Source organism: Oryzias latipes, chromosome 5, assembly GCF_053564925.1.
Source record: "Oryzias latipes strain Hd-rR chromosome 5, Olatipes_Hd-rR_3.1".
In the NCBI taxonomy this organism is placed as follows: Eukaryota; Metazoa; Chordata; class Actinopteri; order Beloniformes; family Adrianichthyidae; genus Oryzias; species Oryzias latipes.
Genome location: NC_136241.1, coordinates 5,541,620 through 5,555,872, shown reverse-complemented (window position 1 = coordinate 5,555,872; position 14,253 = coordinate 5,541,620). Strand labels below are relative to the sequence as shown.

The 14,253-nt window shown below is 45.6% G+C and overlaps 1 protein-coding gene and 1 long non-coding RNA gene across 3 annotated transcripts in view; one reads left to right on the top strand and one right to left on the bottom strand.

Moving 5' to 3' along the window:
• The window catches only part of LOC101166104 (zinc finger protein 385A), an 86,870-nt gene that overhangs the window by 67,734 nt on the left and 4,883 nt on the right, over positions 1-14,253 (top strand). For both annotated transcript variants that reach the window (XM_078946891.1, XM_023954741.2), the window contains exons 4-7: positions 11,280-11,457; positions 11,740-12,051; positions 12,441-12,628; positions 14,099-14,185. In XM_078946891.1, the coding sequence (XP_078803017.1) occupies positions 11,280-11,457; positions 11,740-12,051; positions 12,441-12,628; positions 14,099-14,185 (765 nt within the window). The remainder of the gene's footprint in view (positions 1-11,279; positions 11,458-11,739; positions 12,052-12,440; positions 12,629-14,098; positions 14,186-14,253) is intronic.
• On the bottom strand, positions 9,374-9,771 carry LOC144992114 (uncharacterized). Its single transcript, XR_013655913.1, has 2 exons — positions 9,634-9,771; positions 9,374-9,564 (listed from the first exon to the last, which is right to left on the bottom strand). It is a non-coding gene; the product is annotated as an uncharacterized LOC144992114 (long non-coding RNA).

Genomic DNA, 14,253 nt, shown 5'->3' with positions numbered 1-14,253 from the left:
TATGCACTATCATCTATTATAAATGTATAATGGATAAATTATCCTCTTGTTTTTTGTTAAAGACATACACTGATGAAAATTGTGTGTTTTTAACATATATAAAATAAATTAAGATTAAAACAGGATTTCCGAGTATCTTTATTCAAATCGCAGACGGAAAAAGAAGTAGAAAATACAGTGGGGGGGCCATAAGCTTCCTGCTCTGCTCCATTCTGATGCAAATAGACGGCTAGATCCATGTACGTCTTTGTTTACCTCGTCTGGCTGGAAAGCCCTAATATTGGTCGCCATTTTTGTTGCACCATGTTGTTAGATTAGGGTAATGAGGGGCTGTAAGCCAGTAGGAAAGAGTGGAAACGGAGAGCTCTCAGCAACAGGGAAGGCATCAAGGTTGCTCAATGCTTACAGTGCTGTCCACAACTCAGAGGTGAACTTCTAGAAACTTCCTAGAAAATAAAAGTTTGTTTTTTTATTATTTTGGTCAAAAACGACAATCATAATTAAAAGGTCACTAGGAAGACTTTGACAATAGATCAAAAGATGATCGGAGTGGGACTTTGAGTCTTTTTAAGAACATAACATTTGAGCCAGCCTTTTTAGTGGTAGATTCACTGTAAATTATCACTGCTGTGAAATCCAATGACTTTTCTTAGAAACTAACTGTTTCACAGGAAAATTGAAAAGAATCGCAGCAGAAAATGGAGTGAAAGAATTGATGTTTTTTTTCTCGTCGGCTTCCTGCTGTCATTTGTGTCGATTTGCGCTCCCTCCCCTCCTTGTCTAATTGCAAAGCTGCAGGGAGCAGCACCCAGAGGGGTAATGTTACACAGGCAGAGCTATATCTGCTTATCTGTCATCACCAATCAAAGTGAGGGCTATATGGGTAGCTCTCATTGGCAGTTAATACCTTCAGCTCACAAAGGCATCCTGGAAATGTCCCCGCCTCCTTCTTTAGAGACCCAACATGTACCTGTCACATGGCTTATGTGGGGCCTTAAACCTTGTTATTGATATAGTGAAACGTGTGTAACTCCAGAAGGTTGCTGCTTGTGTGTCCGCATGCACATTAAAGGAGCATTCAAAGGACTGTGTCCTTTGAATGTTTACTTTGAATGTGTCTGAAATTCACTCACTGCTCCCTAACCCCTACAAATAGTGAAGGATTTTCAATTGCCCTGGATTTTGATGCAATTCGGACACATGCTCACCACTTTTTTTTTCTTTTTTTTTTACAACAAATATGACATCACCCGTTTGCTGGAGTAAAAACAGAACAAATATGAATGTATTCAGAAAGACTATTTATGAATCCATTGTGTTCTGATGATGAAAGCTTGGGGGATTTATAAAAAATATATTTCTTTTTTTTTTTTTTCTTTTTTTTTTTAACTTGTCCTGTCCAACAGCTAGGCAAACAGATGAAAGCTGAGGGCCTCTTGTGTTGGACATATTTTATTTTAACAAGAGGGGTTATTCATCTTCAGACAAACCAAAGGTGTGTCTGAATAAACCCCTTTTGTAATTGAGGCCAAACTTTATTAATTTCAATCATGTTTGAAAATCTTTGGTGTTGGACCGGACGGAAAAGGAAAGAGGGGAAGAAGAGAGAGGGACGTTAGAGAGAGGGGGGGGTAGGAGGGTGATAATAGGAGGGGAAGGGGGGTAAGACCATGAAGCAGCATAGAGCAGACAGGTTTACTGGTTGTTTATCGTTACGGTACGGTTCAAATGTAGTACAAAAAGGGCGGGGCACACCTATCAACACACCTGCTAGCCGCAAAAATGTCCACATGTCAACATGCACACAAAACAGATAGTGTTCACGAACGCATACCTATGCCTTTAAACCAACTAGTGTGAAATCTTTCATTCATTCAATCATGCAAACTATTAGTGCAAAGGTGAGCTAACACCTGTGCTCAGGTGAGTGTTTATGTTCTTCTAAAATGGATGGTGGAATGTGAAAAGAAGGAGGAGGAGCGCCCAGCCACCCCCACACCCATACCCCCGCCGCAGCAGCAGCGGCAGCCGGAATTCCCCCAACGCCACACGGGAACAGGCAGGGAACAACCGCCCCCCGGGCGACCAAGACCGCCACCCAGGCCAGGGCCAGCAGGACCGCCGCGAGGCCCCCAGAGCCAGAGAGCAGGGAGGCGCAGAGGGAAAGAGAGCGCCGCCCCAGCCCAGCCAGGAAAGCAGCCCCCCGCCGCGCCGGAAGAGCCCAACGCAGGGCCCCACCGGAGAGGGACGCCCACAGCCCCAGACGAGCACCCCACCACCACCCAGGAGTTCCGGGCATCCCCCCGCCCCGACCCCAGGTACGAGCCAGGACCCCCCAAGGGAGACCCGCTCCGCACTCCAGGCAGCCACCCACCCGGCCCACGGTTGGTCCAGGTAGGAGCAAGGCAGGGGCCCGCCGCCCCCGCCCAGGAGGGGGGAACCCCGGGGAAAAAAGGGCGGCCCACAAGGGATGTTATAAATATGGCCCGACCAGGCTCGGCCATGTTGGAAGTTTGGCGGGGCCCAGCGCCCAGGGGCAAGGACCAGGACCCACCCCCCAGGGACACGAACACCCCCGGCTCAGGTGTAATATGAACCCCCCCACCGTGCGGAGAGGGCACCGCCGGGCCCAGGGAGCCGGCACCCAAGGGACACGGCCGCCATCGCCAAGGGGCCCGCACCCCCCACCAGGGAAGGGGTAGGGGGACAGATGGACCCAGGTCCCACCTTCCTTGTAAAATGTGTGTGCGTGTATGGGTGTTTGAGAGGGTGTTTGTGTGCATGTGTGTGTGTTTATGTTTGAATGTATATATTGAAGGGGGAGGGGTGTGTGTACTAAGGGGGGTGCAGTTAAAATTGGCGAGTAGGGCACTAAGGGGACATCTCCTGATTACTCACAGTGATGTCCCCTCACCCTCCACACCAAGGGGCCCTAAATGTCTAAGGTGCGGTTAAAATTGGCGGGTAGGGTGCCAGGAGGACATCTGCTGCTTGCTTGCAGTGATGTCCAAGCACCCCCCCTACCAAGGGCCCTACATGTCTAAGGTGCAAATAAAACCGAAAGAGGGGGGGCCCACTCCATACGGCAACCATAGGAGGGGGGCCACTCCCAAGTAGCCCCCCCCCAAGGCGCATCGCAGGCTAGACCCCCCACCCCCTCACCCTAATATGAGGTTATATAAGGAAGGGGGTAAGTTAGGGACAGCTGGTAGACTGTCCCCCGGTGGTCAAACAGCCATCCCCCAGCCCACCCCCAGCAAAGGGGCCAGGGCCACCCAGCCCAGGGGCCCACCCCCGGAGGCGCCGACACCCCAGGCCCGGCACCACCCACCCCACACAGAGAGAGAGGAGCCAGAAAGCGTCGCCCCCCCCCGGAGCAAGCCCAGGCCCCCACCCCCAGACGCCGGCCCTAGAAGAGCTCTGGTCAGGCCTCGACGGGACCGAGGAGGCCAACCGGCCGAGGCAACCACTGATTGCCTCAGCGGAGACCCCGACCCGCTAGCCCCCCCGACCCGTACTAATAATGGCCCCCCCCTCCCCCCCAGAACGCCCCCCCACAGGACAGGGCCGACAAGCCCCCCACCCCACCCCACCCCAGACCCCGCAGCCGAAGCGGGTGACACCCAGAGCGACCGGGGGCCCCGAGAGGGTTGTCCCGTCCCGTCCCAGAGCCAGGGAAGGGCCGATCCCAGCCCCAGGTGCAGATGGGCAGCCCATCCGGCGCCGCTGGGCCCCCCCCACCCGAGCAGGGCCCCCCGCCAACCCCCCCCAGCACAGGCAAAGGGACCACCCCCCCAAGCCAAGCCAGACCACCACCCCACCCCCCACCACGCACCCCCACACCCAAGCCCAGAGGACCACGCAGCGCCCCAGCCCGCCCCACCCAGGCACCGGACCCGACCCCCCGACCAACGGAGCCCCCCACCGCCCCCGCCAGGCACCGGAAGCCCCGACCCCCACCCCAAACCACGGCAGAAGGGCAAGGAGCAGCGACGACCAAGCCCTCCACCCCCTAAGTCATGGAGTCAACCACAGGAGACCAGAGAGACTGAATTCTTTCAAAGTTACTTGAGCTTTGGGCTGACATTTTTTCCAAGCTGATATGATCAAACAGCAGATTTCTGTGTTGACTTATGTTTATATTTTTCTTGTTTTTCCAATTTATTAAAATAGTTTTTTTGGCAATACAAAGAGTTATGAAAATGATAGATGCTAATCCTTCTTCTATATCGATGGCACTCATGTCACCAAGCACACAAAGTGACGGTGAGGCAGTGATTGAAACCTTAAGCCAGACTGATAAATCGGCACATACCTGCTGCCAGAGAGCCTGGACAGGAGTGCAGAACCACAGTGCGTGCATGTAGCTGTCGGGTAGATTATTATCACAGTGCTCGCAAATGTCTGAGTTACTGAGACCCATCTTGAACATCCTCTGTCCAGTGTAGTAAATTCTGTGAAGAGTTTTGAGATGGATTAGCTGCAGATTTGGACTTTTTGTCAGTTTAAAGGTGTTTAGACAAAGTTCTGACCAGAAGCTTTCATCTGTGCTGATGCTCAAATCTGCATCCCATTTTTTTGTTGGAAGGGCAATATTGTTATCTAAATTACATAAAAGTTTGTATATTTTGGAGAGAGTTCTATTCATTGAAAAATTAATCAGAGTGGTAACTACATCTGGTAGCTTTAAATCGTCGTCTTTAATTTTATACTTTTTAGTAATACTTGATTTAAGTTGCTGATATTCCAAGAAGTTATTTATTCCATGTTTGTCTTGAAGTTCCTGGGGGGTTATGAATCTTCTATCAATAATTACATGCTCTAGTTGTTTTATGCCCCCTGCTTGCCAAGCTGGGAAGTGAATCATTTTATTGTTAATAAGGATGTCCGGGTTGTTCCAGATGGGTGTCATTTTGCACGGTTGAATTGATGATTTTGATATTTTGAGAAATTCCCACCAGGCTGTTAAGGTGGCATTTATATTAATGCTTTTGAAACAATCCTGTTTTTTAACTGTTTGGCTAATAAATGGTAGCTGTGACAGGTTGATCTTTCCACATAACGCCTGTTCCAAGTCTAACCGTGAGTTGGTTTCTGGATTATTTTTTAACCATTTTAAGATGTATTGTAATCTATTTGCAAGAAAGTATTTGTGGAAGTTAGGTAATTCTAATCCTCCACAGTTTTTTGCAGATTTTAAAGTTTTTAGACTAATTCTTGCAGGTTTGTTGTTCCATAGAAAGCTTGATATGGATGAGTCTAATGTTTTGAACCATTTTAATGGCGGTTGTGTGGGAATCATTGAGAAGAGATAATTAACCTTGGGTAAGATTTTCATTTTAACCGTGGCTACCTTGCCCATAAGGGACAAAGGCAGGTTGGTCCAGCGTGTTAGATCGTCCTGTATGCTTTTCAGTAATGGGGTGTGGTTTAGCTGCACCAGTTCTGATAGTTTGGGGGAAAAGTAGATACCCAGATATTTGATATTTCCTGTTTTAACTGGAATTGTGAGTCTTTGTTCCATATTCCTGTTGAGTGGTAATAAAACAGACTTATTCCAATTAATGGAATAGTCTGATATGGAGGAGAATTCATTTATGATCATTGCTGTTTCATTTACAGAATGTAAATTCCTTAAAAACAGTAATATGTCATCCGCATAAAGACTAATTTTATGATGGCTGTGTTTGGTTTTTATTCCTATAATGCTCTCATTCTGTCTTATCGCTGCAGCTAAAGGCTCAATGAATATAGCAAAAAGAGAAGGAGAGAGTGGGCAGCCCTGTCTGGTTCCTCTTCCAAGAAAAAACCTGTTTGAAGTCTGTTTATTAGTTCTAACTGATGCATTGGGGTTGTGATATAATATTTTGATCCAATTGATGAATGCTTCTCCAAAACCAAACTTATGGAGGGCAGCAATAAGGAACTTCCAATTAACTCTGTCAAAGGCTTTTTCAGCATCCAGCGATAGTACCGTCATTTCCTGGTTTTTAATGGTGGCAAAGTCTATTATATTAACTAGTCTACGGACATTATCATCCGAGTGTCTGCCTTTGATGAATCCAGTCTGGTCGAAGTGAATTATGTGAGGAGTGATTTTTTCTATTCTCTGTGCTAGTGCTTTGCAGATAATTTTTACATCTGCATTGATTAGAGAAATAGGGCGATAGCTTGAAGGACTAGTGGGATCTTTGTCTGGTTTTAGAAGAAGAATTATGTTGGCTGAGTTCATGTTAGGTGGCATTGATTGGCTCTCATTAATAGATGTGACAGTTTTATAAAATGTTGGTGCCAGTTGTTCCCAGAATTCTTTATAAAACTCAGCAGGAAAGCCGTCAGGCCCTGGTGCTTTACCATTGGGCATAAGTAACAGAGCTTCATGAAGTTCAGACGGCGAGAGCGGAGAATCTAAGTTTGTGATTTGATCCTCATTTAGCCTGGGTAGGTTTACATTATTAAGAAATGAGTCAATACTTTGCTCTGACGGATTGATCTGCGGTGTGTACAGGTTTTTATAAAAGTTTTCAAATGCGTTATTAATTTTGACCGGGTCATGGGTGACATTTCCTGTTTGGTCCATAATAGAGGTGATTGATGATTTTTCTCTGTTAATTTTAAGCTGATTAGCCAGAAATTTGCCAGATTTATTAGAGTTTTCAAATCTTTCAAGTCGTAGCCTTTGTATTTGAAATTGTGTTTGTTTATTAATGATGTCATTTAACTGCAGCTTTAAATTTTTCAGATCTCCCAGAATGTGTTCCTGTGCAGAAGCAGCATAAGCAGTCTCCAGGGTTTTGATTTTATTTTCTAATTCTAATAAATCTGCTTTCTCTTTGCGTTTTTTGTGCGTTGAATAAGAAATGATTTTCCCTCTCATGACTGCCTTTGCTGTTTCCCAAAGAACGCACGGTGGGATGTCTGGAGTATTGTTGAAGTCTAAGGAGGTTGCCCACTCTTTTTTAAAGAATTCAAGAAATTCCTGGTCCTTTAACAGAGACGTATTAAACCTCCAGGTTGTACCAGAGGGTGTGGATTTTTCCCTAGAAATGTTTACAGAGACTGGTGCATGATCACTGATAATAATTGGATGGATATTGGAGCTTTGAATATTTTTTAAAAGAGAGTTACTGATTAATAAATAGTCTAAACGGGAGTGTGAATAGTGAACTGGAGAAAAAAAGGTGAACCCTTTAGTGCTTGGGTGACATGAGCGCCACGCGTCGCAGAGACCCAGATCATTCATGTACTGCTTTAGAATACTTGCAGATCGCCATGTACGCTGATTTGCTGCTGTGCTGAGTCTGTCAAGTTCAGGGTCCAAAACAAGGTTGAAGTCTCCTCCTATAATGATTGTGGAGTCAGAGTGAACTGAGAGTGAGGTGAAGAATCTGTGAAAGAAGGAAGAGTCGTCAACATTAGGACCATAAATACTCACTATACAAAAGTCCTTATTCTGAATGGATATATTAATGATTACAAATCTGCCTTCTGGGTCAGTAACTGTATCCTTATGAGTAAAATTAAGATTTTTATTAATTAAAACAGCAACTCCTCGTTGTTTGGAGTTGTAACTGGCAGAGGATATAACTGGAAATTGTAAGCAGCACATAAGGTGATCCAAAGAATTTGATAAATGGGTCTCCTGCAGTAAAGCTATATCTGCTTTTAGACCATCCAGGTGATTTAACACTTTCAGTCTCTTTGGCTCAGAGCCAAGTCCACGCACATTCCAGCTAACGATGTTAAGACTGTTCATAACTGCTCTGACTGAAAAGGTGTAAAGCTAAGTAGTGCTTGTGTACCAGTCCGTGTGCGCGTGCCCGCATTGAGAAGCGCTGTGCGCGTGAACGTTTTCTGGCTATGTGAGCTGCGTGTCGCGTGCGTCCTATGAGAGCCTGTGTGAGGTGATTGCAGTATGTCGGCGTGTGTGTGCGGGATCGCATGTGCACGCCCCTGTGTGCGCTTGTGTGTGCGCGCGCCCGTTCCGTGCATAAATAAATACTTACCGAGGATGAGTTGCTTCCAGGTGATTTACATATAATGAGGGGGGAGAGGGGGGGGGGGAGAGTAAAGGAAAGAAAAAAAGAGATAGAAGGGAAAACGAAAACAACAACAAAACAACAATAGAAACATCAGTGGGACTGAGGTGACGAAGAAAAAAAAAGACTGTTTTCCTGAGAATCGAGGTGTGGATTATTGATGATCCGGTTTTCCATTCATTGAAGTAAGTTTAGCGGGTTTCTTCTGGGCAGCGCAGATGTTCTCAGCGCGGATCTGAAAGCCTTCAGCACAGCCAGGGGGTGATCTCCGGGTCCCGGAACAGCCGGCCGTCCACGTAAAGTTTGTCAACGGCCACAATCGCTCTCGAACCAGCAGCAAGATGCTTCCTCCTCAGCGGGAACAGGATCTTCCTTCTACGGAGGATTTCTGCCGGGAACTGGTCATTCACGCTGTAATGCGTGCCTCTCAGTTCCCGTCCGCGGCCCTTCACCAACTCCTTCTGTTTGAAATGTTCGAATTTAGCCACAATAGGACGCGGGCGCTGGTGGTCGGACCTTCTTCCTCCGAGGCGGTGAACCCTGTGGAAAGAGATCTTCTGCACCTCCTCCTTGGGGAGCTTCAGGTGGACCTGTAAAAAGGATCTGACGGTGGCCTCGGGGTCTTCTCCTGCCTCCTCTGGAACCCCCGCGACCACTAGATTGTCCCTCATGCTCCTCGACTGAAGATCCAGGAGGGTTTCCTTTATGGATCGGTTCTCCTCGGAGAGACGGGCGGTGTCATTGCTCAGGGTCTTCACGGTCTCTCTAAAAAATATATTTCTATTCATTTTTTCGAATAAAAAATGATTCAAACACAATGCATTGTGGTCCATGTTCACCAATCTAGTGAGCATCAATGCACACAGATTTTTTGTAGAGACTTCTGGAAAATTTCCAGAGCATTGGAATTCAGAATTGTTGATTCGGAGAACCCGAAAAATGGCGAGCGCACTATATAGTGCATTGAGTAGTGGCAAAGAAACCAGGAATTGTCATAGTTTATTATTTTAATTATTTTCGTGTTTACAAAAAAACAAGTGAAATAATTCACTTAGGATTTCTGAAATCCTAATCCTGATTTTTAATCCGCTCTATCAAGGCCTTGACTTTGCACTTTTTTTTAGGTTAAAATTTATTTCAATATAGGTTTTATCTATAAGAATATAACATGTTTTTATCCGTCCATCAAATAGTCACATGTAACACGGCAGGAAAGTTATCTGATCACACACCAGCAGTGAAGGGAGGAAGATAATCTTCCCTGTCAGACGCATCATGGCACCAAACCATCAACTTAACCTGAAAATCCTTTTAGGATCCCAAGAGCACAGTGGTGACAACAGACAAAAACTCAGTTTACTGTAGGTGACTTCATAGTAAATCCAGTGAGGAAGACTAAGATGAAGTCCAAACATGGAGATCCGGGGTAGATGTGGAAACATGTGCAGGTTTGGTGGCCTGTGGATTTGAAGCACTGGGCTGGACTGGAGCGGGTTGGCAGGCGGCGGTCATTGTGTTTCTGGACCTTAACAGAGAACAGTCATTTGTCGAACTCAAGGTTTGGCTCAGAGACCCACTTAAACTGTGAATTTACTTTTTAAGAGCAGCCCGAGGGGCAAGTAATAACCTCCAACCGCTAATCGGTTCAACTTTTATGGATGGATAAGAAGCCAGAATAGTTATCCTGCAGAGGTTGATGAGCGAGCGTGGGCATCAGGTGCAAAGGCTGATTGCCAAGGAATACCAAACCCAGAGACACACAAACACACACCCACAGGTGGACACAAAACAGAAAGGATAATGAAAAAAGCAGAAAGCTAAGAGAGAAACACAGCCACTGTCATTTGATGCATAATAAAGAGAATAAAGACATGATTTTTAACCACTTTAACACTAGAAAAAACAGGTAAACCCACTCATGCTCAGTACTCGACAGATTCATCAGCAATATTGTGGCTTCAACATTGTATTTAGTCATTTCTATTTAATATTCTGAATGTAAAAATGTGTTTTAGCTTTATAGTGGTTCTGATTTTTATCCTGCATGTTCTGTGTCTCAACTTGCAGCTTTTCTTTTTTTATGTTTTCACTGCTCCCTGCCTGCAGTGACTGCTCTCCACAATCTTTATGGAAATAAACATTGCACTTTAAATTCTGGACTATTTTCATCTTTTCCTCACTGAAGTTTTAAACACCTCAACATTTAAAGCACAAATTGACCCTTTACAGGTTAAAGTGCAGCTATTAAACATTTTAAAGATATTTCCTAAATAGTCATTTAGATTCATTGGAATTTATGAAGAATCTTAAAGACTCAATCCAATGAAAATGTTTAACACGTTCTTGTAGCATTTTTCTGATGATGGAGGACATGTATAAAGAAAAATAAGCTTCAAATGCATTTTATAATTATATTTTGTTATTTAACTCATTGTGAATCATGAGTTGGTGCTACAGTCAGTGGGCCAAAGTCCCCATGCTCCGCCCCATTCTGATCATCCCCCTGCAGACAAATGGACCCATGAGCGTCTTTGTTTTCCTCGTCTGAGCTGGAATCTGGATCTAAACTTTACGGCTGGATAGCTCTGACATTAATCACCATTTTTGTTGCATCGATAATGTTAGGTTGGGGGTGTGAGGTAAGATTGCGGGAGAGAGTGTAAACAAAGAGATAATGGGAAATGGGGGTGGGGTTGCTCCGTGCTAACGGCCCAGCAGTCAGAGGTAAATTTCTGATGAACTCCTGCTGCTCTGCGTTAAACATGTCCAAAAACATGACAAGTTTTTTCTCTCGCTAGAGAGACTACGTCTCTCGGCTAGCCTGGGAACGCCTCGGGGTCCCCCCCAGAGGAGCTGGAGGAAATGTCCTGGACGAGTGAAGTCTGGGCATCTCTACTTAGACTGCTGCCCCCCGCGGAGGAGGATGAATGGATGGATGGATGGATGGATGGATGGATGGATGGATGGATGGATGGATGGATGGATGGATGGATGGATGGATGGATGGATGGATGGATGGATGGATGGATGGATGGGTGGGTGGGTGGGTGGATGGATGGATGGATGGATGGATGGATGGATGGATGGACAAATGAAATGGGAATATGACATAAAAATAATCTAGATGGTGGCCAAAATAAAAAAAAAGAATTTAAAAAATCAGAGGCTAAAAACATAAAAACAACCACACACTGTCTGTTCAAAACAAGTATTTTTCAAAACCTAATCTATTTTTTCCAGAGCCAGGCAGAGGCTCACTATAAGGGGAATCGCCATGCCCGCAGGATAAAAGGTATAGAAACATCCAAAACAACACGTTCACAAGATGGAGACAAGCAGCCACCTCCCCCACCTGCTTCCCCCTCCATAGCAGGCCTCTTATCGTCCAGCCCCAAACCTGATGGTACTGATAAGCAGGGTAAGCTTCAGCAGCAATATATGTCAAACACCTTGTGTTTCAAACAACCTTATTTTGCCTTTTAACATTCCAAAAACCTTCAAAATTTATTTTTGCATCATTACTATGCTAAATTCAGAAAGGAAACAATGTTTAGTCCACACAAAGCCACTCAACAATGTGCCAAAAAATAGCAATGTATTGTTTTTGGATTTTAACAGTCGTGAGAAATGGATGAGTGTTTGTATGATTCGGTTTCTCCCATAAGCTTACCACTGATTGGAAAATTGTTGGTTCTTGCAGTTGACACTCCAGTCCTGAAAGAGTCACCCCTGACTTCCAGCAGTCTTCCAACCCCGGCGCAGAGCGCAGCAGACGTAGAGTGCCCCCTTCTGCCTGCTGTCGGTAGTCTTTTACCCCCGCCACTGTCCCCCTCTGCAGCCCTCAGTGTCCCATCTGCAGATCCAGCACCGGTGGTTCTGCTCGATACCCCTTCCCCAGCACCCAGCCCATATTCAGGAGAACCAGAGGAGGAGAAAGCCAAGAAACTCCTCTACTGCTCCCTGTGCAAAGTAGCTGTAAATTCCCTTTCACAGCTGGAGGCACATAACAAAGGTGAGTCTTTCATGCAGCACCTTCATCAGATGAACACACAGACTTTAGAATTTGGAAGAAAATTAGAACAATGTGGCTGTTTTGGATGCAGATAACAACATTTTACATTTGTAATTTTCCGATTTTAAAACAAAACAGCTACCATGTTTGATATCATACTTAACATTTGTGAATCTAAAGAAACTAAAAACTCAGGTATGAAACTACCTTTTCCCAATGATTGTAAGAGGTATAGGTCTACAAAATGCCTTTCTGCACACTAGTATCAAGTGTTGTCATCTTTACATAAAATACTCTGCACTGGGATTAAAATGTGTCTCTTGAAGCTCCTTACAGGTATTATGAAGATGGTCACAATCAAACACAAAGCCTGTTTTTGTTGTCTCAAGGCACCAAACACAAAACTATCCTGGAGGCTCGAAGTGGATTAGGACCCATCAAAGCATACCCACGTCTTGGTCCTAAACCCAGCCCTGAGCAGGGAGGAGATCTGTCTTCTGACCCAAACACTCAGGAACAAACCTTTCACTGTGAGATATGCAACGTTAGGGTCAACTCTGAACTGCAGCTAAAGCAGGTGAGAAACCAACATTAACTACAGTCTCAATGAGTTTTTTTATGCACTCTTATTTGTCTAGGTAAGTGTTCACTCCCTCCTCCTGAACACCTGTTGAGCTCTCTTTCTACCACCACCTCTCTATCAGAAAGTTGCCAGCTTGTTGTCAGTGATCCAGCCTGTTTGAAGCATGCCCACCTGCCTGACCCTGACCCTGACAGTTTCAAGTCAAGGCGATCTGAGGTCCTGCGGTGCGATTTGCACATCCGGCGTGGCGGTAGGACAGCAGTGCAGTATGGGTATCTTGGTTTGGCACGCCCAGACTTAAAAAATCTGGACTTCTGCGAAGGCGCAGCGTTGTGTCAAACAATCAGGGAGTCAGCTTTGGGCATGTGACGTGTTCAGTGACTTCTTCAGCAGGTGGGGGTGCAAATCCAATATGAAAGATTGATCCGATCATTCTTATTCTGAACTTCCATCCATCCATCCATCCATTTTCTTAAATCTTTCATACCTTTCGGGGGCCACGGGTTGCCCGAGCACCGCTCCAACTATTGTTGGGCGAAGGGCTGGAGCGATTGCACTCGCTACTCTTCCCCAAGGAGGCTGGCTGGCTGGCGGGCAGAGAGCAGCTGTGGTTTAGGGAGGCAACCTGCTCAGGTCTCCAGAATTTTGCAATAGTTTTCTTATTTTCATTGAGACAAGAATAAAAAAATCCACTGATCTTATTCTTGCTTTTATTTTTCTCCTCTTGGGTTAATGCGGGACAGCGAGTCTTCAAACTGGGTCATAGAAAGACTGCAGAAGCAGCAGAAAGCGGCTGTCATTCAGACCTAGCTAATACAGCAGGAGTCAAGCTTCAGAGAGTCCCTAAATGATTACATTACCCAGACACAGAGACGTGTTTACCAATGCTTTTGTAGGGCTCTTTACAATAAATAAACCTTTCTCTAAACATCTGTGCCGTCCATGTATTGTAAGAAGATATACACAGACACCGCTCATGTAGCTCAGGCTGAAAACGTTTGACGGTAGCTCCTCCCACACATGTCTGGGGCATCAAGCTCATGAACACATTATTGGACAGGCGGCCAGCAGCGAATTTGCTGAGCGTCGAAAAAGAGGTGGCCGACTCACATTCAGTGTGAACGTAGCATTGCCTGACCCTGACTCTGCTACACAGCTGTCAGCCTCTTGTCAGCTCTCCAGCCTGTTTTAACCCTGCCAGGCTGATCCCACCTGACCCCCACCTGGAGGACTTCCTCACTTTCAGTTTACCCTGTATGCTTTGGCCAGCCTAGGAATCCACTCAATGCTGTTCCTTCAGCGTGGAGGATTCTGACCCATTTCTTCCTGCCTACAGAATAACTTCTATTCATTGTCACTTCCATCTGAATAAAGCAGTTCTCTTCCAAATTTGGGTTTTTACATTCTGGGGTTCAGTTGCCACTTTCTCTGTCTTTGACAGTTCATTGACCTTTTTTGTCGCAGCATATATCAAGCAGAAGGCATCGGGATGGAGTTGCAGGAAAACCTAATCCTCTTCTCAGTCGGCACAAGAAGCGCACAGATCTAATGGTATTAAGATTTTCTGTCACATTCGATTGGTTATTCGATTCTAATTTATTCCTGGGGTTTTACTTGGT